At 41.0% G+C, this 24,960-nt stretch overlaps 1 protein-coding gene across 1 annotated transcript; it reads left to right on the top strand.

Annotated features, from left to right (window-relative positions):
• Positions 1-18,793: 18,793 nt before the first annotated feature.
• On the top strand, positions 18,794-24,298 carry LOC146752346 (uncharacterized). Its single transcript, XM_085531962.1, has one exon. The coding sequence runs from the start codon at positions 20,197-20,199 to the stop codon at positions 21,667-21,669; it is 1,473 nt and encodes a 490-aa protein (XP_085388088.1). The 5' UTR covers positions 18,794-20,196; the 3' UTR covers positions 21,670-24,298.
• The last annotated feature ends 662 nt before the right edge of the window (positions 24,299-24,960 follow it).

The following is a 24,960-nucleotide window of genomic DNA, read 5'->3' as shown; positions in this document are numbered from 1 at the left end:
GCAGAACTGAACTTGGCGAGGGATGTGAAAAACAATAAGAAAACCTTCTACAGGTACATTGGCCAGAAGAGACAGGCCAAAATGGGCGTACCTCCTCTGGTAAATTCAAAAGGAGAAATGGCTTCAACAGATGAAGAGAAAGCTGAGGTGCTGAATGAGTTCTTCACCTCGGTCTTCACTGGTGGCCAGGATTCTAGTCTTTTTCACGTCCCTAAGTCTTCCACCCCCATCCCTCCATGTGGGGACCAAGGAGGTAAATCCCTCCCCACTGTAAGGGTAGAGCAAGTCCGAGAGTGCCTCCTTAGACTGAATGAGTATAAGTCTATGGGGCCAGATGGCGTGCATCCCAGGGTCCTGAAGGAGCTGGCTGAGGTGGTTGCTGAGCCGCTCTCCATCATATTTGAGAAGTCGTGGCTGTCAGGTGAGGTCCCGGATGATTGGAGGAAGGGTGACGTCACTCCCATTTACAAGAAGGGGAGCAGGGACGACCCGGGTAACTACAGGCCGGTGAGTCTCACCTCCGTGCCTGGGAAGATTATGGAACAGATCCTCCTGGACAACATGCTTGATCACATAAAGAACAAGCATGTGATCCGAGACAGCCAGCACGGCTTCACCAGGGGAAGGTCATGCTTAACTAATCTTGTGGCCTTCTATGATGGAGTGACGGCGTTGGTGGATGAAGGGAAGGCGACCGATGTCATTTACCTGGACCTGAGCAAGGCCTTTGACATGGTCCCCCATCACATCCTCATCTCCAAATTGGAGGGAGGTGGATTTGATGGGTGGACAACTAGATGGATAAGCAATTGGTTGAAAGGCCGGAGACAGAGGGTGGTGGTCAATGGCTCTATGTCCAGGTGGAGGCCGGTAACGAGCGGCATCCCTCAAGGGTCTGTCTTGGGACCGGTGCTCTTTAACATCTTTATTAATGACATCGATGAGGGAATGGAGTGCACCCTCAGCAAGTTTGCTGATGACACCAAGCTGAGTGGTGCAGTTGATACGGAGGAGGGAACAGATGCCATTCAGAGGGACCTTGACAGGCTGGAAAGCTGGGCTCGGGTGAACCTAATGAGGTTCAACACGGCAAAGTGCAAGGTTTTGCACTTGGGCCGGAAGAACCCCAGGCACCTGTACAGGCTGGGAGGAGTTGTCCTTGAGAGCAGCTCGGCTGAAAAAGACCTAGGGGTCCTGATAGATGAGAAACTTAACATGAGCCAGCAGTGCGCTCTGGCAGCCCAGAAAGCAAATGGGATCCTGGGCTCCATCAGGAGAGGGGTGGTCAGCAGGGATAGGGAGGTGATCGTCCCTCTCTACTCTGCTCTTGTGAGGCCCCATCTGGAGTACTGTGTCCAGGTGTGGAGCCCTCAGTACAAAAAAGATATGGAGATTTTGGAAAGGGTCCAGAGAAGGGCCACAAAGATGATCAGGGGGCTGGAGCACCTCCCCTATGAGGACAGGCTGAGGGAGTTGGGTTTGTTCAGCCTGGAGAAGAGAAGGTTGCGGGGTGACCTCATTGCAGCCTTTCAGTACCTGAAGGGAACTTACTCCCAGGAGGGGAGTAAACTCTTCGAAAGGGCTGATAATAGCAGGACTAGGGGAAATGGTTTTAAGTTGAAGGAGGGAAGATTTAGGTTGGATGTTAGGGGTAAGTTCTTTACTAGAAGGGTGGTTAGGTCCTGGAACAGGCTGCCCAGTGAGGTTGTGGATGCCCCGTCCTTGGAGGCGTTCAAGACCAGGTTGGACGGGGCCCTGGGCAACCTGATCTAGTAAATGCGTATGTTTGGTGGCCCTGCTAGGCAGGGGGGTTGGAACTACATGATCCTTGAGGTCCCTTCCAACCCGGGTAATTCTGTGATTCTGTGATTCTGTGAATCCTCACTGCTTAGAAACCTGAATGCTTAGAATCCTCAATGCATAGATTACTCGATGCTTAGAATCCTCAATGATTAGCTTAGAAACCTCAATGCTTAGAATCCTCAATGCTTAACATCCTCAATGCATAGAATCCTCAATGCTTAGAATTCTCAATGCTTTGAATCCTCAATACTTAGAATCCTGAATGCACAGAGTCCTTAATGCTTAGAAACCTCAATACTTAGCATCCTCAGTGCTTAGCTTAGAATCCTCACTGCTTAGAATCCTCAATGCTTAGAATCCTCAATGCTTAGAATCCTCAATGCTTAGAATCCTCAATGCTGAGAATCCTCAATGCTTAGAATCCTCAATGCTTAGCATCCTCAATCCTTAGCATCCTCAATGCATATCTTAGAATCCTCAAAGCTCAGGATCCTCAATGCTTAGAAACCTCAATGCACAGAGTCCTTAATGCTTAGAAACATCAATACATAGAATCCTCAGTGCTTAGCATCCTCAACGCGTAGAATGCCCAATACTTAGAAACCTCAATGCTTAGCATCCTCAATCCTTAGTATGCTCTATGCTTAGCTTAGAATCATCAATGCATAGAATCCTCAATGCTGAGAAATTTTATTGTTTGAAACCTCATTGCTTAGCATCCCAAATGTTTACAAACCTCAATGCATAGAGGCCTTAATGCTTAGAAACCTCAAAGATTAGAAGACTCAATGCTTGGCTTAGAATCCTCAATGCTTAGAATCCTCAATGCTTAGAATCTTCAATGCTTAGCATCCTCCATGCATTGCTTAGAATCCTCAATAGTTAGAATCCTCAATGCTTCGCATCCTCAATGCTTAGCTTAGAAACCTCAATGCTTAGAATCCTCAATGCTTAGAATCCTCAATGCTTACCTTAGAAACCTCAATGCTTAGAATCCTCACTGCTTAGAATCCTCAATGCTTAGAATCCTCAATGCTTAGAATCCTCAATGCCTAGATTAGAATCCTCAATGTTTAGTATCCTCAATGCTTAGAATCCTCAATGCTTAGAATCCTCAATGCTTAGAATCCTCAATGCTTAGCATCCTCAATGCTTAGCTTAGAAAACTCAATGCTTAGAATCCACAATGCTTAGAAACCTCAATGCACAGAATCCTTAATGCTTAGAAACCTAAATACTTAGCATCCTATGTGCTTAGCTTAGAATCCTCACTGCTTAGAAACCTGAATGCTTAGAATCATCAATGCTTAGAATCCTCAATGCTTAGAATCCTCAATGCTTAGAATTCTCAATGCTTAACATCCTCAATGCTTAGAATCCTCAATGCATAGCTTAGAATCCTCAATGCTTAGAATCCTCAATGCTTAGAATCCTCAATGCTTAGAATCCTCCATGCATAGCTTAGAATCCTCAATGCTTAGAATCCTCAATGCTTAGAATCCTCAATGCTTAGAATCCTCCTTGCATTGCTTAGAATCCTCAATAGTAAGAATCCTCAATGCTTAGCATCCTCAATGTTTAGAATCCTCAATGCTTAGCATCCTCAAATCATAGAATCCTCAATGCTTAGCATCCTCAATGCTTAGCATCCTCAATGCTTAGTATGCTCTATGCTTAGAATCCTCAATGCTTAGCATCATCAATGCTTACCATCCTCAATGCTTAGCATCCTCAATGCTTAGCATCCTCAATCCTTAGCATCCTCAATGCTTAGAATCCTCAATGCTTAGAATCGTCAATGCTTAGAATCCTCAATGCTTAGAATCCTCCATGCATTGCTTAGAATCCTCAATAGTTAGAATCCTCAATGCTTACCATCCTCAATGCTTAGCATAGAAACCTCAATACTTAGAATCCTCAATGCTTAGCATCCTCAATGCTTAGCATCCTCAATGCTTAGCATCCTCAATGCTTAGAATCCTCAATGCTTAGCATCCTCAATGCTTAGCATCCTCAATGCTTAGAAACCTCAATTCTTTGCTTAGAAACCTCAATGCTTAGAATCCTCAATGCTTAGAATCCTCAATGCCTAGCTTAGAATCCTCAATGCTTAGAATCCTCAATGCTTAGAATCCTCAATGCTTAGCATCCTCAATGCTTAGAATCCTCCATGCTTAGCTTAGAAACCTCAATGCATAGAATCCTCAATGCTTAGAATCCTCAATGCTTAGAATCCTCAATGCTTAGAATCCTCAATGCCTAGATTAGAATCCTCAATGCTTAGAATCCTCAATGCTTAGAATCCTCAATGCTTAGAATCCTCAATGCATAGCTTAGAATCCTCAATGCTTAGAATCCTCAATGCTTAGCATCCTCAATGCTTAGCATCCTCAATACCTAGCATCCTCAATGCTTAGAATCCTCCATGCTTAGCTTAGAAACCTCAATGCTTAGAATCCTCAATGCTTAGAATCCTCAATGCTTAGAATCCTCAATGCCTAGATTAGAATCCTCGATGCTTAGAATCCTCAATGCTTAGAATCCTCAATGCTTAGAATCCTCAGTGCTTAGAATCCTCAATGCTTAGCATCCTCAATGCTTAGAATCCTCAATGCTTAGAATCCTCAATGCTTAGAATCCTCAATGCTTAGAAAACTCAATGCTTAGAATCCTCAATGCTTAACATCCTCAATGCTTAGAATCCTCAATGCTTAGAATCCTCAATGCTTAGCATCCTCAATCCTTAGTATGCTCTATGCTTAGCTTAGAATCCTCAATGCTTAGAATCCTCAATGCTTACAAACCTCAATGCTGAGAAATTTTATTGTTTGAAACGTCATTGCTTAGCATCCCAAATGCTTACAAACCTCAATGCATAGAGGCCTTAATGCTTAGAAACCTCAAAGATTAGAAAACTCAATGCTTGGCTTAGAATCCTCTATGCTTAGAATCCTCAATGCTTAGAATCTTCCATGCATAGCTTTGAATCCTCAATGCTTAGAATCCTCAATGCTTAGCATCCTCCATGCATTGCTTAGAATCCTCAATAGTTAGAATCCTCAATGCCTCGCATCCTCAATGCTTAGCTTAGAAACCTCAATGCTTAGAATCCTCAATGCTTAGCATCCTCAATGCTTAGCATCCTCATTGCTTAGCATCCTCAATGCTTAGCATCTTCAATGCTTAGCATCCTCAATGCTTAGCATCCTCAATGCTTAGAATCCTCAATGCTTAGCATCCTCAATACTTAGAATCCTCCATGCTCAGCTTAGAAACCTCAATGCTTAGAATCCTCAAGGCTTAGAATCCTCAATGCTTAGAATCCTCAATGCCTAGATTAGAATCCTAAATGCTTAGAATCCTCAGTGCTTAGAATCCTCAATGCTTAGAATCCTCAATGCTTAGAATCCTCAATGCTTAGCATCCTCAATGCTTAGCATGCTCAATGCTTAGCTTAGAAAACTCAATGCTTAGAATCCTCAATGCTTAACATCCTCAATGTTTAGAATCCTTCATGAATAGCTTAGAATCCTCAATGCTTAGAATCCTCAATGCTTAGCATCCTCAATCCTTAGTATGCTCTATGCTTAGCTTAGAATCCTCAATGCTTAGATTCCTCAATGCTTACAGACCTCAATGCTGAGAAATTTTATTGTGAAAACCTCATTGCTTAGCATACCAAATGCTTACAAACCTCAATGCATAGAGGCCTTAATGCTTAGAAACCTCAAAGATTAGAAAACTCAATGCTTGGCTTAGAATCCTCAAAGCTTAGAATCCTCAATGCTTAGAATCCTCCTTGCATTGCTTAGAATCCTCAATATTTAGAATCCTCAATGCTTCGCATCCTCAATGCTTAGCATAGAAACCTCAATACTTAGAATCCTCAATGCTCAGCATCCTCAATGCTTAGCTTAGAAAACTCAATGCTTAGAATCCTCAATGCTTAACATCCTCAATGTTTAGAATCCTCAATTCATAGCTTAGAATCCTCAATCCCTAGCTTAGAATCCTCAATGCTTAGAATCCTCAATGCTTAGAATCCTCAATGCTTAGAATCCTCAGTGCTTAGAATCCTCATTGCCTAGATTAGAATCCTCAATGCTTAGAATCCTCAATGCTTAGAATCCTCAATGCTTAGAATCCTCAATGCATAGCTTAGAATCCTCAATGCTTAGAATCCGCAATGCTTAGAATCCTCAATGCTTAGAATCCTCCATGCATAGCTTAGAATCCTCAATAGTTAGAATCCTCAATGCTTAGCATCCTCAATGCTTAGCATCCTCATTGCTTAGCATCCTCATTGCTTAGCGTCCTCATTGCTTAGCATAGAATCCACAAAGCTCAGAATCCTCACTGCTTAGGAACCTCAATGCTTAGCATCCTCCATGCATTGCTTAGAAACCTCAATGCGTAGAATCCTCATTGGTTAGAAATTTTATTGCTCTGAAACCTCAATGCTTAGCAACCCTAAGGCTTAAAAACCTCATTGCATAGAGGCCTTAATGTTTAGAAACAACAAAGATTAGAAAACTCAATGCTTGGCTTAGAATCCTCAATGCTTAGCATCCTCAATGCTTAGCATCCTCAATGCTTAACATCTTCAATGCCTAGAATCCTCAATGCTTAGAATCCTCAATGCTTAGCATCCTCAATTCTTAGCATCCTCCATGCAAGCATAGAAACCTCAAAGCGTAGAATCCTCATTGCTTAGAAATTTTATTGCTCTGAAACTTCAATGCTTAGCATCCCTAATGCTTACAAACCTCAGTGCATAGAGGCCTTAATGTTTAGAAACCTCAAAGATTAGAAAAATCAATTCTTGGCTTAGAATCCTCAATGCTTCGAATCCTCAATGCTTAGAATCCTCAATGCTTAGCTTAGAAACCTCAAAGCTTAGAATCCTCAATGCTTAGAATCCTCAATGCTTAGAATCCTCAATGTTTAGAATCCTCAATGCACAGAGTCCTTAATGCTTAGAAACCTCAATACTTAACATCCTCAGTGCTTAGCTTAGAATCCTCACTGCTTAGAAACCTCAATGATTAGAATCCTCACTGCTTTGCATCCTCAATGCATAGAATCCCCAATGCCTAGAAACCTCCATGCTTAGCATCCTCAATCCTTAGTATGCACTAGGCTTAGCTTAGAATCCTCATTGCTTAGAATACTCAACGCTGAGAAATTTATTGCATTGAAACCTCATTGCTTAGCATCCCTAATGCTTACAAACCTCAATGCATAAAGGCCTTAATGCTTAGAAACCTCAAAGATTAGAAACCTCAATGCTTGGCTTAGAATCCTCAATTCTTAGAAACCTCAATGCTTAGAATCCTCCATGCATAGCTTAGAATCCTCAGTGCTTAGAATCCTCAATGCTTAGCATCCTCCATTTATTGCTTAGAATCCTCAATAGTTAGAATCCTAAATGCTTCGCATCCTCAATGCTTAGCTTAGAAACCTCAATGCTTAGAATCCTCAATGCTTAGCATCCTCATTTCTTAGCATCCTCAATGCTTAGAATCCTCAATGCTTAGAATCGTCAATGCTTAGCATCCTCAATGCTTAGAATTGTCAATGCTTAGCATCATCAATGCTTAGCATCCTCAATGCTTAGAATCCTCAATGCTTAGAATCCTCAATGCTAAAGCATCCTCAATGCTTAGCATCCTCAATGCTTAGAATCCTCAGTGCTTTGAATCCTCAATGCTTAGAATCCTCAATGCTTAGAATCCTCAATGCTTAGCTCAGTAACCTCAATGCTTAGAATCCTCAATGCTTAGCATCCTAAATGCTTAGAATCCTCAATGCCTAGCTTAGAATCCTCAATGATTAGAATCCTCAATGCTTAGAATCCTCAATGCTTAGACTCCTCAATGCTTAGAATCCTCAATGCTTAGAATCCTCAATGCTAAGAATCCTCAATGCTTTGAATCCTCAATGCTTACCTTAGAAACCTCAATGCTTAGAATCCTCAATGCTTAAAATCCTCAATGCTTAGAATCCTCAATGCCTAGCTTAGAATCCTCAATACCTTGCTTAGAATCCTCAATGCTTAGAATCCTCAATGCTTAGAATTCTCAATGCTTAGAATCCTCAGTGCTTAGCTTAGAATCCTCAATGCTTACAATCCTCAATGCTGAGAAATTTTATTTTTTGAAACCTCATTGCTTAGCATCCCAAATGCTTACAAACCTCAATGCATAGAGGCCTTAATGCTTAGAAACCTCAAAGATTAGAAAACTCAATGCTTGGCTTAGAATCCTCAATGCATAGAACCCTCAATGCTTAGAATCCTCCATGCATTGCTTAGAATTCTCAATAGTTAGAATCCTCAATGTTTCGCATCCTCAATGCTTAGCATCCTCAATGCTTAGCATCCTCAATGCTTAGCATCCTCATTGCTTAGCATCCTCATTGCTTAGCATCCTCATTGCTTAGCTTAGAATCCTCAAAGCACAGAATCCTCACAGCATTGGAACCTCAATGCTTAGCATCCTCCATGCATTGCTTAGAATCCTCAATGCGCAGAATCCTCATTGCTTAGAAATTTTATTGCTCTAAAACCTCAATGCTTACCATCCCTAATGCTTACAAACCTCAATGCATAGAGGCCTTAATGTTTAGAAACCTCAAAGATTAGAAAACTCTATGCTTGGCTTAGAATCCTCAATGCTTAGAATCCTCAATGCTTAGAATCCTCAATGCTTAGACTCCTCAATGCTTAGCATCCTCAATGCTTAGAATCCTCAATGCTTAGAAACCTCAATGCTTAGAAACCTCAATGCTTAGCATCCTCAATGCTTAGAATCCTCAATACATAGAATCCTCAATACTTAGAATCCTCAATGCTTAGAATCCTCAATGCTAAGAATCCTCAATGCTTAGAATCCTCAATGCTTACCTTAGAAACCTCAATGCTTAGAATCCTCAATGCTTAAAATCCTCAATGCTTAGAATCCTCAATGCCTTGCTTAGAATCCTCAATGCTTAGAATCCTCAATGCTTAGAATTCTCAATGCTTAGAATCCTCAATGCTTAGCTTAGAATCCTCAATGCTTAGAATCCTCAATGCTTAGAATCCTCAATGCTTAGAATCCTCAATGCTTAGAAACCTCAATGCTTAGAATCATCAATGCTTAGAATCCTCAATGCTTAGAATCCTCAATGCATAGAATCCTCAACGCTTAGCATCCTCAATGCTTATCATCCTCATTACATAGCTTAGAATCCTCAATGCTTAGCATCCTCAATGTTTAGCATCCTCAATGCTTAGCATCCTCAATGCTTAGAATCCGCAATGCTTAGAATCCGCTATGCTTAGAATCCTGAATGCTTAGCATCCTCAATTCTTAGCATCCTCAATGCTTAGAATCCTCAATGCTTAGAATCCTCAATGCTTAGAAACCTCAATGCTTAGAATCCTCAATGCTTAGAATCCGCAATGCTTAGAATCGGCAATGCTTAGAATCCGCAATGCTTAGAATCCTCAATGCTTAGCATCCTCAATGCTTAGAATCGTCAATGCTTAGCTTAGAAACCTCAATGCTTAGAATCCTCAATGCCTAGCTTAGAATCATCAATGCTTAGAATCCTCAATGCTTAGAATCCTCAATTCTTAGAATCCTCAATGCTAACAATCCTCAATGCTTAGAATCCTCAATGCTTAGCTTAGAATCCTCAATGCTTAGAATCCTCAATGCCTAGAATCCTCAATGCTTAGAATCCTCAATGCTTAGAATCCTCAATGCTTAGAATCCTCAATGCCTAGCTTAGAATCCTCAATGCTTAGAATCCTCAATGCTTAGAATCCTCAATGCTTAGCTTAGAATCCTCAATGCTTAGAATCCTCAATGCTTAGAATCCTCAATGCTTAGCATCCTCAATGCTTAGAATCGTCAATGCTTAGCATCCTCAATGCTTAGCATCCTCAATGCTTAGCTTAGGAACCTCAATGCTTAGAATCCTCAATGCTTAGAATCCTCAAGGCTTAGCATCCTCAATGCTTAGAATCCTCAATGCCTAGCTTAGAATCCTCAATGCTTAGAATCCTCAATGCTTAGAATCCTCAATGCTTAGAATCCTCATTTCTTAGAATCCTCAATGCTAACAATCCTCAATGCTTAGAATACTCAATGCTTAGCTTAGAATCCTCAATGCTTAGAATCCTCAATGCCTAGAATCCTCAATGCTTAGAATCCTCAATGCTTAGAATCCTCAATGCTTAGAATCCTCAATGCCTAGCTTAGAATCCTCAATGCTTAGAATCCTCAATGCTTAGAATCCTCAATGCTTAGCTTAGAATCCTCAATGCTTATAATCCTCAATGCTTAGACTCCTCAATGGTTATAAACCTCAATGCTTAGAATCCTTGATACTTAGAAACCTCAATGCTTAGAATCCTCAATGCTTAGAATCCTCAAAGCTTAGAATCCTCAATGCATAGAATCCTCAATGCTTAGCATCCTCAAAGCTTAGCATCCTCATTACATAGCTTAGAATCCTCAATGCTTAGCATCGTCAATGCTTAGCATCGTCAATGCTTAGCATCCTCATTGCTTAAAATCCTCAATGCTTAGAATCCTCAATGCTTAGAATCCTCAATGCTTAGCTTAGAAACCTCAATGCTTAGAATCCTCAATGCTTAGAATCCTCAATGCTTAGAATCCTCAATGCTTAGAAACCTCAATGCACAGAGTCCTTAATGCTTAGAAACCTCAATACTTCGCATCCTCAGTGCTTAGCTTAGAATCCTCACTGCTTAGAAACCTCAATGCTTAGCATCCGCAATCCTTAGTATGCTCTATGCTTAGCTTAGAATCCTCAATGCTTACAATCCTCATTGCTTACAAACCTCAATGCTGAGAAATTTTATTGTTTGAAACCTCATTGCTTAGCATTCCAAATGCTTACAAACCTCAATGCATAGAGGCCTTAATGCTTAGAAACCTTAAAGATTAGAAAACTCAATACTTGGCTTAGAATCCTCAATGCTTACAATGCTCAATGCTTAGAATCCTCCATGCATAGCTTAGAATCCTCAATGCTTAGCATCCTCAACGATTAGCATCCTCAATGCTTAGCTTAGAATCCTGAAAGCTCAGGATCCTCAATGCTTAAAAACCTCAATGCACAGAGTCCTTAATGCTTAGAAACCTCAATACTTAGCATCCTCAGAGCTTAGCTTAGAATCCTCACTGCTTAGAAACCTCAACGCTTATAATCCTCAGTGCTTAGCATCCTCAATGCGTAGAATCCCCAATGCTTAGAAACCTCAATGCTTAGCATCCTCAATCCTTAGTATGCACTATGCTTAGCTTATAATCCTCAATGCTTAGAATCCTCGATGCTTAGCATCCTCCATGCACTGCTTAGAAACCTCAATGCCTAGAATCCTCACAGCATAGAATCCTCAACGCTGAGAAATTTTATTCCCTGGAAACCTCAATGCTTAGCATCCCTAATGCTTACAAACCTCAATGCATAGAGGCCTTAATGCTTAGAAACCTCAAAGATTAGAAAACTCAATGCTTGCTTAGAATCCTCAATGCTTAGAATCCTCAATGCTTAGAATACTCAATGCTTAGAATCCTCAATGCTTAGCATCCTCAGTGCTTAGCTTAGAATCCTCGGTGCTTAGAAACCTCAATGCTTAGCATCCTCAATGCTTAGCATCCTCATTACATATCTTAGAATCCTCAATGCTTAGAATCCTCAATGCTTAGAATCCTCAATGCTTAGAATCCTTAATGCTTAGAAACCTCAATACTTAGCATCATCATTGCTTAGCTTAGACTCCTCACTGCTTAGAAACCTGAATGCTTAGAATCCTCAATGCTTAGAATCCTCAATGCACGGAGTCCTTATTGCTTAGAAACCTCAATACTTAGTATCCTCAGTGCTTGGCTTAGAATCCTCACTGCTTAGAAACTTGAATGCTTAGAAACCTCAATGCTTAGAATCCTCAATGCTTAACATCCTCAATGTTTAGAATGCTCAATGCATAGCTTAGAATCCTCAATGCTTAGAATCCTCATTGCTTACAATCCTCAATGCTTAGCATACTCAATGCTTAGCATCATCAATGCTTAGAATCCTCAGTGCTTAGCTTAGAATCCTCAATGCTCAGCATCCTCAATGCTTAGCATCCTCAATGTTTAGCATCCTCAACGCGTAGAATCCCCAATGCTTAGAAACCTCAGTGCTTAGCATCCTCAATCCTTAGTATGCTCTATGCTTAGCTTATCATCCTCATTGCTTAGAATCCTCAATGCTTAGAATCCTCAATGCTTAGCATCCTCAATGCTTAGCATCCTCAATGCTTAGAATCCTCAATGCTTAGAATCCTCAACGCTTAGCATCCTCAACGCTTTGCATCCTCAATGCTTAGAATCCTCAATGCTTAGAATCCTCAATGCTTAGCATCCTCAATACTTAGCATCCCCAATGCTTAGCATCCTCAATGCTTAGAATCCTCAACGCTTAGCATCCTCAACGCTTAGAATCCTCAATGCTTAGAATCCACAATGCCTAGCTTAGAATCCTCAATGCTGAGAATCCTCAATGCTTAGAATCCTCAATGCTTAGAAACCTCAATGCACAGAGTCCTTAATGCTTAGAAACCTCAATACTTAGCATCCTCACTGCTTAGCGTAGAATCCTCACTGCTTAGAAACCTGAATGCTTAGAATCCTCAATGCTTAGATTCCTCGATGCTTAGAATCCTCAATGCTTAGCTTAGAAACCTCAATGCTTAGAATCCTCAATGCTTAACATCCTCAATGCATAGAATGCTCAATGCTTAGAATCCTCAATGCTTAGAATCCTCAATGCACAGAGTCCTTAATGCTTAGAAAACTCAATACTTAGCATCCTCAGTGCTTAGCTTAGAATACTCACTACTTAGAAACCTCAATGCTTAGAATCCTCAGTGCTTAGCATCCTCAATGCGTAGAATCCCCAATACTTAGAAACCTCAATCCTTAGTATGCTCTATGCTTAGCTTAGAATCCTCAATGCTTAGCATCCTCAATGCTTAGCTTAGAATCCTCAGTGCTTAGCATCCTCAATGCTTAGCATCCTCAATGCTTAGCATCCACAATGCCTAGCTTTGAATCCTCAATGCTTAGAATCCTCAATGCTTAGAATTCTCAATGCTTAGGAACCTCAATGCACAGAGTCCTTAATGCTTAGAAACCTCAACACTTAGAATCCTCAATGCTTAGCATCCTCAATGCTTAGCATCCTCAATGTTTAGCATCCTCAATACTTAGCATCCTCAATGCTTAGAATCCTCCATGCTTAGCTTAGAAACCTCAATGCTTAGAATCCTCAATGCTTAGAATCCTCAATGCTTAGAATCCTCAATGCCTAGATTAGAATCCTCAATGCTTAGAATCCTCAATGCTTAGAATCCTCAATGCTTAGAATCCTCAGTGCTTAGAATCCTCAATGCTTAGAATCCTCAATGCTTAGAATCCTCAATGCTTAGCATCCTCAATGCTTAGCTTAGAAAACTCAATACTTAGAATCCTCAATGCATAACATCCTCAATATTTAGAATCCTCAATGCTTAGCTTAGAATCCTCAATGCTTAGAATCCTCAATGCTTAGCATCCTCAATCCTTAGTATGCTCTATGCTTAGCTTAGAATCCTCAATGCTTAGAATCCTCAATGCTTACAAGCCTCAATGCTGAGAAATTTTATTGTTTGAAACCTCCTTGCTTAGCATCCCAAATGCTTACAAACCTCAATGCATAGAGGCCTTAATGCTTAGAAACCTCAAAGATTAGAAAACTCAATGCTTGGCTTAGAATCCTCAATGCTTAGAATCCTCAATGCTTAGAATCCTCAATGCTTAGGAACCTCAATGCACAGAGTCCTTAATGCTTAGAAACCTCAATACTTAGCATCCTCAGTGCTTAGCTTAGAATCCTCACTGCTTAGAAACTTCAATGCTTAGAATCCTCACTGCTTAGAAACCTCAATGCTTATAATCCTCAGTGCTTTGCATCCTCAATGCGTAGAATCCCCAATGCTTAGAAACCTCAATGCTTAGCATCCTCAATCCTTAGTATGCTCTATGCTTAGCTTAGAATCCTCAATGCTTAGAATCCTCAATGCTTAGCATCCTCAATGCTTTGTATCCCCATTACATAGCTTAGAATCCTCAATGCTTAGCATCCTCAATGCTTAGCATCCTCATTGCTTAGCTTCGAATCCTCAAAGCTCAGAATCCTCACTGCTTAGGAACCTCAATGCTTAGCATCATCCATGCATTGCTTAGAAACCTCAATGCGTAGAATCCTCATTGCTTAGAAATTTTATTGCTCTGAAACCTCAATGCTTAGCATCCCTAATGCTTACAAACCTCAGTGCATAGAGGCCTTAATGTTTAGAAACAGCAAAGATTAGAAAACTCAATGCTTGGCTTAGAATCCTCAATGTTTAGAATCCTCAATGCATAGAATCCTCAATGCTTAGCGTCCTCAATGCTTAGCATCCTCATTACATAGCTTAGAATCCTCAATGCTTAGAATCCTCAATGCTTAGCATCCTCAATGCTTGGAATCCTCAATGCTTAGAATCCTCAATGCTTAGTATCCTCAATGCTTAGAAACCTCAATGCTTAGCATCCTCAATGCTTAGAAACCTCAATGCACACAGTCCTTAATTCTTAGAAACCTCAATACTTAGCATCCTCAGTCCTTAGCTTAGAATCCTCAATGCTTAACATCCTCAATGTTTAGAATCCTCAATGCATAGCTTAGAATCCTCAATGCTTAGAATCCTCAATGCTTAGCATTCTCAATGCTTAGCATCCTCAATGCTTAGCATCCTCAATGCTTAGCATCCTCAATGCATATCTTAGAATCCTCAAAGCTCAGTATCCTCAATGCTTAGAAAACTCAATGCACAGAGTTCTTAATGCTTAGAAACCTCAATACTTAGCATCCTCATTGCTTAGCTTAGAATCCTCACTGCTTAGAAACCTCAATGCTTAGAATCCTCAGTGCTTAGCATCCTCAACGCGTAGAATCCTCACTGCTTAGCATCCTCCATGCATAGCTTAGAATCCTCAATGCTTAGCATCCTCATTGCTTAGCTTCGAATCCTCAAAGCTCAGAATCCTCACTACTTAGGAACCTCAATGCTTAGCATCCTCCATGCATTGCTTAGAAACGTCAATGCGTAGAATCCTCATTGCTTAGAAATTTTATTGCTCTGAAACCTCAATGCTTAGCATCCCTAATGCTTACAAACCTCAGTGCATAGAGGCCTTAATGTTTAGAAACAGCAAAGATTAGAAAACTCAATGCTTGGCTTAGAATCCTCAATGTTTAGAATCCTCAATGCATAGCATCCTCAATGCTTAGCGTCCTCAATGCTTAGCATCCTCATTACATAGCTTAGAATCCTCAATGCTTAGCATCCTCAATGCTTGGAATCCTCAATGCTTAGAATCCTCAATGCTTAGTATCCTCAATGCTTAGAAACCTCAATGCTTAGCATCCTCAATGCTTAGAAACCTCAATGCACACAGTCCTTAATTCTTAGAAACCTCAATACTTAGCATCCTCAGTGCTTAGCTTAGAATCCTCAATGCTTAACATCCTCAATGTTTAGAATCCTCAATGCATAGCTTAGAATCCTCAATGCTTAGAATCCTCAATGCTTAGCATTCTCAATGCTTAGCATCCTCAATGCTTAGCATCCTCAATGCTTAGAATCCTCAATGCTTAGCATCCTCAATGCTTAGCATCCTCAATGCATATCTTAGAATCCTCAAAGCTCAGTATCCTCAATGCTTAGAAACCTCAATGCACAGAGTTCTTAATGCTTAGAAACCTCAATACTTAGCATCCTCATTGCTTAGCTTAGAATCCTCACTGCTTAGAAACCTCAATGCTTAGAATCCTCAGTGCTTAGCATCCTCAACGCGTAGAATCCTCAATGCTTAGCATCCTCCATGCATAGCTTAGAATCCTCAATGCTTAGAATCCTCAATGCTTAGCATCCTCAATGCTTAGAAACCTCAATGCTTAGCATCCTCAATGCTTAGTATCCTCAATGCACAGAGTCCTTAATTCTTAGAAACCTCAATACTTAGCATCCTCAGTCCTTAGCTTAGAATCCTCAATGCTTAACATCCTCAATGTTTAGAATCCTCAATGCATATCTTAGAATCCTCAATGCTTAGAATCCTCAATGCTTAGCATTCTCAATGCTTAGCATCCTCAATGCTTAGCATCCTCAATGCTTAGCATCCTCAATGCATATCTTAGAATCCTCAAAGCTCAGTATCCTCAATGCTTAGAAACCTCAATGCACAGAGTTCTTAATGCTTAGAAACCTCAATACTTAGCATCCTCATTGCTTAGCTTAGAATCCTCACTGCTTAGAAACCTCAATGCATAGAATCCTCAGTGCTTAGCATCCTCAACGCGTAGAATCCTCAATGCTTAGCATCCTCCATGCATAGCTTAGAATCCTCAATGCTTAGCATCCTCATTGCTTAGCTTCGAATCCTCAAAGCTCAGAATCCTCACTGCTTAGGAACCTCAATGCTTAGCATCCTCCATGCATAGCTTAGAATCCTCAATGCTTAGAATCCTCAATGCTTAGCATCCTCAATGCTTAGAAACCTCAATGCTTAGCATCCTCAATGCTTAGTATCCTCAATGCACAGAGTCCTTAATTCTTAGAAACCTCAATACTTAGCATCCTCAGTCCTTAGCTTAGAATCCTCAATGCTTAACATCCTCAATGTTTAGAATCCTCAATGCATATCTTAGAATCCTCAATGCTTCGCATCCTCAATGCTTAGCATCCTCATTGCTTAGCATCCTCATTGCTTAGCTTAGAATCCTCAAAGCTCAGAATCCTCACTGCTTAGGAACCTCAATGCTTAGCATCCTCCATGCATTGCTTAGAAACCTCAATGCGCAAAATCCTCATTGCTTAGAAATTTTATTGCTCGGAAACCTCAATGCTTAGCAACCCTAATGCTTACAAACCTCATTGCATAGAGGCCTTAATGTTTAGAAACAACAATGATTAGAAAACTCAATGCTTGGCTTAGAATCCTCAATGCTTAGCATCCTCAATGCTTAGCATCCTCAATGCTTAGCATCCTCAATGCCTAGAATCCTCAATGCTTAGAATCCTCAATGCTTTGCATCCTCAATGCTTAGCATACTCAATGCTTAGCATCCTCAATGCTTAGAAACCTCAATGCTTTGCTTAGAAACCTCAATGCTTAGAATCCTCAATGCTTAGAATCCTCAATGCTTAGAATCCTCAATGCTTAGCATCCTCAATGCTTAGCATCCTCAATGTTTAGCATCCTCAATACTTAGCATCCTCAATGCTTAGAATCCTCCATGCTTAGCTTAGAAACCTCAATGCTTAGAATCCTCAATGCTTAGAATCCTCAATGCTTAGAATCCTCAATGCCTAGATTAGAATCCTCAATGCTTAGAATCCTCAATGCTTAGAATCCTCAATGCTTAGAATCCTCAGTGCTTAGAATCCTCAATGCTTAGAATCCTCAATGCTTAGAATCCTCAATGCTTAGCATCCTCAATGCTTAGCTTAGAAAACTCAATACTTAGAATCCTCAATGCTTAACATCCTCAATGTTTAGAATCCTCAATGCTTAGCTTAGAATCCTCAATGCTTAGAATCCTCAATGCTTAGCATCCTCAATCCTTAGTATGCTCTATGCTTAGCTTAGAATCCTCAATGCTTAGCATCCTCAATGCTTACAAGCCTCAATGCTGAAAAATTTTATTTTTTGAAACCTCATTGCTTAGCATCCCAAATGCTTACAAACCTCAATGCATAGAGGCCTTAATGCTTAGAAACCTCAAAGATTAGAAAACTCAATGCTTGGCTTAGAATCCTCTATGCTTAGAATCCTCAATGCTTAGAATCCTCAATGCTTAGGAACCTCAATGCACAGAGTCCTTAATGCTTAGAAACCTCAATACTTAGCATCCTCAGTGCTTAGCTTAGAATCCTCACTGCTTAGAAACTTCAATGCTTAGAATCCTCACTGCTTAGAAACCTCAATGCTTATAATCCTCAGTGCTTTGCATCCTCAATGCGTAGAATCCCCAATGCTTAGAAACCTCAATGCTTAGCATCCTCAATCCTTAGTATGCTCTATGCTTAGCTTAGAATCCTCAATGCTTAGAATCCTCAATGCTTAGCATCCTCAATGCTTTGTATCCCCATTACATAGCTTAGAATCCTCAATGCTTAGCATCCTCAATGCTTAGCATCCTCATTGCTTAGCTTCGAATCCTCAAAGCTCAGAATCCTCACTGCTTAGGAACCTCAATGCTTAGCATCCTCCATGCATTGCTTAGAAACCTCAATGCGTAGAATCCTCATTGCTTAGAAATTTTATTGCTCTGAAACCTCAATGCTTAGCATCCCTAATGCTTACAAACCTCAGTGCATAGAGGCCTTAATGTTTAGAAACAGCAAAGATTAGGAAACTCAATGCTTGGCTTAGAATCCTCAATGTTTAGAATCCTCAATGCATAGAATCCTCAATGCTTAGCATCCTCAATGCTTAGCATCCTCATTATATAGATTAGAATCCTCAATGCTTAGAATCCTCAATGCTTAGCATCCTCAATGCTTGGAATCCTCAATGCTTAGAATCTTCAATGCTTAGTATCCTCAATGCTTAGAAACCTCAATGCTTAGCATCCTCAATGCTTAGAAACCTCAATGCACAGAGTCCTTAATTCTTAGAAACCTCAATACTTAGCATCCTCAGTCCTTAGCTTAGAATCCTCAATGCTTAACATCCTCAATGTTTAGAATCCTCAATGCATATCTTAGAATCCTCAATGCTTAGAATCCTCAATGCTTAGCATTCTCAATGCTTAGCATCCTCAATGCTTAGCATCCTCAATGCTTAGCATCCTCAATGCATATCTTAGAATCCTCAAAGCTCAGTATCCTCATGTGAAAGACAGAACTGTTTTTCTTTTATTGTCTCAAAGTTTGCTTTCGTGAGGCCTTTCTGATTATAAGACTCTGACAGGCAACTGCTAACTATCCAGGAGGGTGAATGGTGGGTGTTATCGTGCCATCCCTGCTTAGGACTGCAAAGATAAGCAGGAACAAGACAAGCAGTCTTTTCCAGAGGTGCTGCTGGGAGGAGCAGACCCCTGCAGAAGGTGGTAAATCTTGTGTCTGGCAACAGAGACCTCCAACCCTTGCTGGCTTATCTGTGGGACAGGAATGTCAGAAAAGTTAGTTTTAAATCATTTTACAAAGAAGTGTTTGTTAAGAAGAAGAAAAACCCCCACCGAAATGGGGGATAAAAGACCCTCGCTAAACTGGGGACTTTGGAGACAAACTCCCAAAGACACCTTTGACGGAGAATTCCCTGAGGGGAAAACTTTGTCGGAAGAACCCCCGGGACCGGCTTGCTGCGGAGCTCCCTGGCTGTCTCCCATCCCCTGCGGCGATCAGACGAGTTCCTGAGATCGTCGGACCTACTGTGTACCTTGCTGGACCCACGGTGGTGACTATCTCTTTTGCTCTCTGCAAAGACTCCTTGCTTACATTTCCTACTTTTTCTATCGCCTACCTTCCCTTCCCCATCTCCCTAAAAATAGCTAGGACTCTAATAAACTGGTTGGACCAACATTTGAACCGTTGCTTCTTAATCTCACGCCGGGTATATACACAAAAGAACCTTGCCTCCCTCCTGTAAATTGGAGCGAGACATTTTTATTGGCGTAGTCGGCAGGATGCCCGCCGTGAGAGTGTTGTCCTTCCAAAAACTCCAAAATTTTTCTGTATGTACCTCCTGGAGTTGCAAGGACCGATAATTTTGGTAACTTAGATGTGAGCACCTCTCCAGGAAGACCGCTCCATATTCTGAAACTTTACTGCTTATGTGTTTACCTCTCGGGGACGTATGAATTAATTTTGACTATTTGCTCTTGTTTTATACGTGTGTGCCTCCTCGGGAAGACTATTTCGCATTTTTGTGGTTTAAGTAACTTGTAACGTATTTTGGAATTCGAAAGTTTTGTGTGTGCGCCTCTTGGGGAAGTGAGGAAGTAATTTTTTGACGTTTGTGCTTCTCCAAGAAGTTTATTCCTTTCTGAGAAACCTAGAAGTGTTTTGAAACTTGTGTGGCTTTAAGCTTGAAGTTTTTCTGGCCTGACAGGGTAGCCAGGAGCGATTTAGGTGTTTACACTTTCTTTGTAAGTGTTGATTGGGCTTCTTTGTCTTTTGTGAAAAGGAGGAATGATTGTAGCATTTGCATTTGTTTGATAGGTGCGTGTCTCCCTGGGGAAGGGTAAGGAGTTAAGTGTACCTTTTCTTCCCTTAGTGTGTATCTTTTAGGGTACTGAGAAATGAGTGAAATTGTTGCCACTATGAAAAGTGAAAATGTGCTATTTGACCTTTTAGAAAAGCATGGTGCTCGGCCCTCTTTATCAGGGGTGGATTGGGCACGACAAAACTGGTATAACTTGCAGAGTGTTTCCGATCACATTCGTGTTTTACAATATGAGGCTCATACTCGAGCCGGGAAAGGAAAATCGTTTATTTGTGCGGTACTCGGTGCTGCTTTAAAAGCTGCCGTGGAGTTCCGAGATGAAAAGCATTCGGCAGAAACCCAAACCATACAAGCATTACAGGAATCAGTTAAAGTAATGCAAGAATTGGTAAAAACTCTGCAGAATCAAATAGTGAACCTTGAGGAACAATTACAAAGAGAGCAGCATAATACAGTCTTGTTGCAAATGGCTTTTAAGGAACTATTAACATATAAGAATACTAGCAATACTGCTGTCCATAATTTGCCTCAAGAAAAAACTTTTCCTCAGAAGGAACTACAAGGAATAAAGGAAGGGCTTGACAAATTAGAGGACTCGCCAACCCAATTGCGTCCTTTGATAAAAACCGAATATACGTTTGATAACAGTGAGGATCTGAACCCTCAAATGAATGTTAAAGAAATTCCCTTTTCTGCCACTGAATTAGCAAAACTGAAGAAAGATTTTAGCCGCTCTCCAAAGGAATCAGAGACGGAGTATGTTTGGAGGGTTAGTCTCACTGGTGGAGATCAAATAATGTTAACTGAAAAGGAAGCTGAAGGTTATTGGGGGCCAGGAGTATTTTTAACTACTGGTAACAACCATGCTCCCTGGTCCCTAACACAGAGGGCTGCCTATTGGGCAGGTGGTCTTAACCCTTTAGAAAGGGGAGACCCTCTTGCCATTAATGGGACAGCTGATCAATTGGTTGAAAGTGTTCAAAAAGCTGCTTGTCTGCAAATGATGTATGATAGAAAGCTGCAGCCACATCATGAATCACCTATGATGATGCCTGTGGATCCTGAAAGGATGACTCCTTTAATCAGGGGGCTTCCAGAATCACTGAAACCTATAGGCATACAACTGCAAGGAAAGGTACAGGCTGTGCCTCAGGGAGAAAGAACCCGGGCAGCATTAGAAGGAACTGGCACCTCAGGCCATTTGCAGTCGGGATATAAAGTATGGACATGGGGGGAGGTTGCCCAAGAGTTGATTAATTATGAAAGGAAATATGGGCCTGTGGCTTCTTCCAGTATATCTGAACCAGAGGAAGTAAGGTTCGCAGCAACTACCCTTGCTCCTAGGCCACCTAGTCCAAAGCTCAGTGGAACTGGAAGGGTCTCACTGCCAGTAAGAACGGGTAGGCGAAATATTGATCATAAACGTAATCGTCTCTGGACACTGGGCTGGCAAAAGGGTGTTCCACGAGACCTGATGAATGGATTACCCACAGTCAGGTTAGAGAAATTAGTTAACTGGTGGCCAGAACAAAAGCTCAAGGAAAGCTGATGCTTTCGCCCCCTCCCCCAGATGAGTGGGAAGTGGGGGGGGGGGAAGGCAGTGAAGGGTGGATGTTTATTAGAAAGCTCACAACAAAAGGAGATCCTCGATTTAACACCTTCTGTCCCAAGGCCTCCCCACTCCTGCCAATGGCCCCTGTGAGTCACGATCCAGTTGCTGATAAGCTAGGGAAACACTTATCTCTCTGGCCGGCCTGTGTCCACTGACTCAGCTAACGAGGTGTTTCCCTAACCTTAATGAAATCCCTTAACAAATATCCTTAGAAGGCTAAGGACACCCCGATAAAGAAATGTAAAATTAACTCTCGCTGGTTTGTACCATCATTTTTTAGTTGTATTAACAAAGCCCCAAAAGGGCAAGTTGTTGTCTTGTTTTATTTTTCAGAAGATCCCCGTGGGACCTTTACTGAACACAGAATGACTGATAGCTGACTTTAACCATTTGTGTTTTGTGACAGAAAAGTTGAAGATGTGATCACGCTAGAATTCTGAATATTCCTCTTGATTACATATTTTGGTTGCAATAGTATTACGTTTTGTTTTTGTTTGTTGTTGTGGATTGTGATTGATATCAGTCCTTGGATCTGTTAAAACTTCACAATTTGGTTCAGAGTTTTTCCAGGTCATTCTGGATTTCTGGTACTTTCTGCACAGTGATAACCATTCCTTCTGATCCCTTCTTTTACCCCTTTTTGTCAAACTGATTATGATTTGCATGTAACTCCTCCATAGTGTTTCCAAATTCCTAACAAATTGGGAAATGAGCCAAGGGACCCATCTAATATCTGTTAGATGTGGTCACAAATGAAATCTATCATAAAACCTTTGCACTGATGTTTTGCAGTGTCACATAAGTCCAGGAGTTCCATACAAAACATGGTTGTTGGAAAATGTCTAAGTTTTGATAAGAGATGTGTATGTTTCTGGGATTATCCCTCTTATGCTGGGGTATCCTACACACTGTCCTGTGAAAAGTTCGGTAAACTATAACAGTACTCTAACTTGCCAAACTAGTATTTATATCTCTCAGCAATTGAACTGCTTTAGAAATGCTCAAGTGGACAGCAGCTGACACAAATACCCCTATTTTTTTTTTGTTTTACTTATTTATTTGATACTATTGGTTATTGTCACTGTCTTTGTGATTTTTAAATGTTTATGGTATATGTAAGTATGGATTGCTAAAGGAAAGTTATATGGTACTAAGGGTGTTGTGGAAACTGAAGAACTGTGTTGTTTGATCTGTGGGTTCTGGAGGGAATGGGACAAACTGCTTTGATGGTATAAGAACTGTTAATGATACAGAAGTATAATTGAGGGTATGTGGATGGAGCTTGGAAATTGTATTGTAGAGAGATCTAAAATAGTGGTTTGTTATCTTTTAAGAGCAGGTGTTCCACCTGGGCTCTATATCATGCACTGGCCATGCGGATGTGGAGCACATGTGAAAAAAAAAAACCTTGCAATCTCTAGCAAGAATTAAAACAGGAGAGAATCTGTGATGGGTGAGAAAGGCAAAGTGCACTTTGAAGCAGGGGACGCCCTGCAGGCACTGCCTATCACATTCACCGCTATTGTGTTCCTTCTGTCTTCTTTTGGTGGTTTGCCGCCTCATAGTTGTTGATAAGTAATAATACATTAACTTTGAAATGTCCATTTATAGAATTGTCTAAAATGAAAGCTGGAATCAGTGTGTATATGTCAACTCAAAAAAAATTATGACCTTACATGTAACCTCATGTTTAGTTAGTGCATTATCAATCAAGGTTTTGATTGAATGATGATGATTGTTAACATTTAATTCCCCCATATCACCTATCCCTCTTTTCCCTTATGCTTACTTTTTTTTTTTTTTTTTCTTCTTTCCTCACCACCGTGAATGGTCATTTGCGCATCAATTTCAAGCAACCTTTGAGCCACGGGGTGGTGTGAAAGACAGAACTGTTTTTCTTTTATTGTCTCAAAGTTTGCTTTCGTGAGGCCTTTCTGATTATAAGACTCTGACAGGCAACTGCTAACTATCCAGGAGGGTGAATGGTGGGTGTTATCGTGCCATCCCTGCTTAGGACTGCAAAGATAAGCAGGAACAAGACAAGCAGTCTTTTCCAGAGGTGCTGCTGGGAGGAGCAGACCCCTGCAGAAGGTGGTAAATCTTGTGTCTGGCAACAGAGACCTCCAACCCTTGCTGGCTTATCTGTGGGACAGGAATGTCAGAAAAGTTAGTTTTAAATCATTTTACAAAGAAGTGTTTGTTAAGAAGAAGAAAAACCCCCACCGAAATGGGGGATAAAAGACCCTCGCTAAACTGGGGACTTTGGAGACAAACTCCCAAAGACACCTTTGACGGAGAATTCCCTGAGGGGAAAACTTTGTCGGAAGAACCCCCGGGACTGGCTTGCTGCGGAGCTCCCTGGCTGTCTCCCATCCCCTGCGGCGATCAGACGAGTTCCTGAGATCGTCGGACCTACTGTGTACCTTGCTGGACCCACGGTGGTGACTATCTCTTTCGCTCTCTGCAAAGACTCCTTGCTTAAATTTCCTACTTTTTCTATCGCCTACCTTCCCTTCCCCATCTCCCTAAAAATAGCTAGGACTCTAATAAACTGGTTGGACCAACATTTGAACCGTTGCTTCTTAATCTCACGCCGGGTATATACACAAAAGAACCTTGCCTCACTCCTGTAAATTGGAGCGAGACACCTCAATGCTTAGAAACCTCAATGCACAGAGTTCTTAATGCTTAGAAACCTCAATACTTAGCATCCTCATTGCTTAGCTTAGAATCCTCACTGCTTAGAAACCTCAATGCTTAGAATCCTCAGTGCTTAGCATCCTCAACGCGTAGAATCCTCAATGCTTAGCATCCTCCATGCATAGCTTAGAATCCTCAATGCTTAGCATCCTCATTGCTTAGCTTCGAATCCTCAAAGCTCAGAATCCTCACTGCTTAGGAACCTCAATGCTTAGCATCCTCCATGCATTGCTTAGAAACCTCAATGCGTAGAATCCTCATTGCTTAGAAATTTTATTGCTCTGAAACCTAAATGCTTAGCATCCCTAATGCTTACAAACCTCAGTGCATAGAGGCCTTAATGTTTAGAAACAGCAAAGATTAGAAAACTCAATGCTTGGCTTAGAATCCTCAATGTTTAGAATCCTCAATGCATAGAATCCTCAATGATTAGCGTCCTCAATGCTTAGCATCCTCATTACATAGCTTAGAATCCTCAATGCTTAGAATCCTCAATGCTTAGCATCCTCAATGCTTGGAATCCTCAAT

Source organism: Coturnix japonica, unplaced genomic scaffold (genome assembly GCF_054131305.1).
Source record: "Coturnix japonica strain WE unplaced genomic scaffold, WE-NBRP24 Scf046, whole genome shotgun sequence".
Lineage (NCBI taxonomy): Eukaryota > Metazoa > Chordata > Aves > Galliformes > Phasianidae > Coturnix > Coturnix japonica.
The sequence above is the reverse complement of the archived record's forward strand: the minus strand, read 5'-3'. Positions and strand labels throughout refer to the sequence as shown.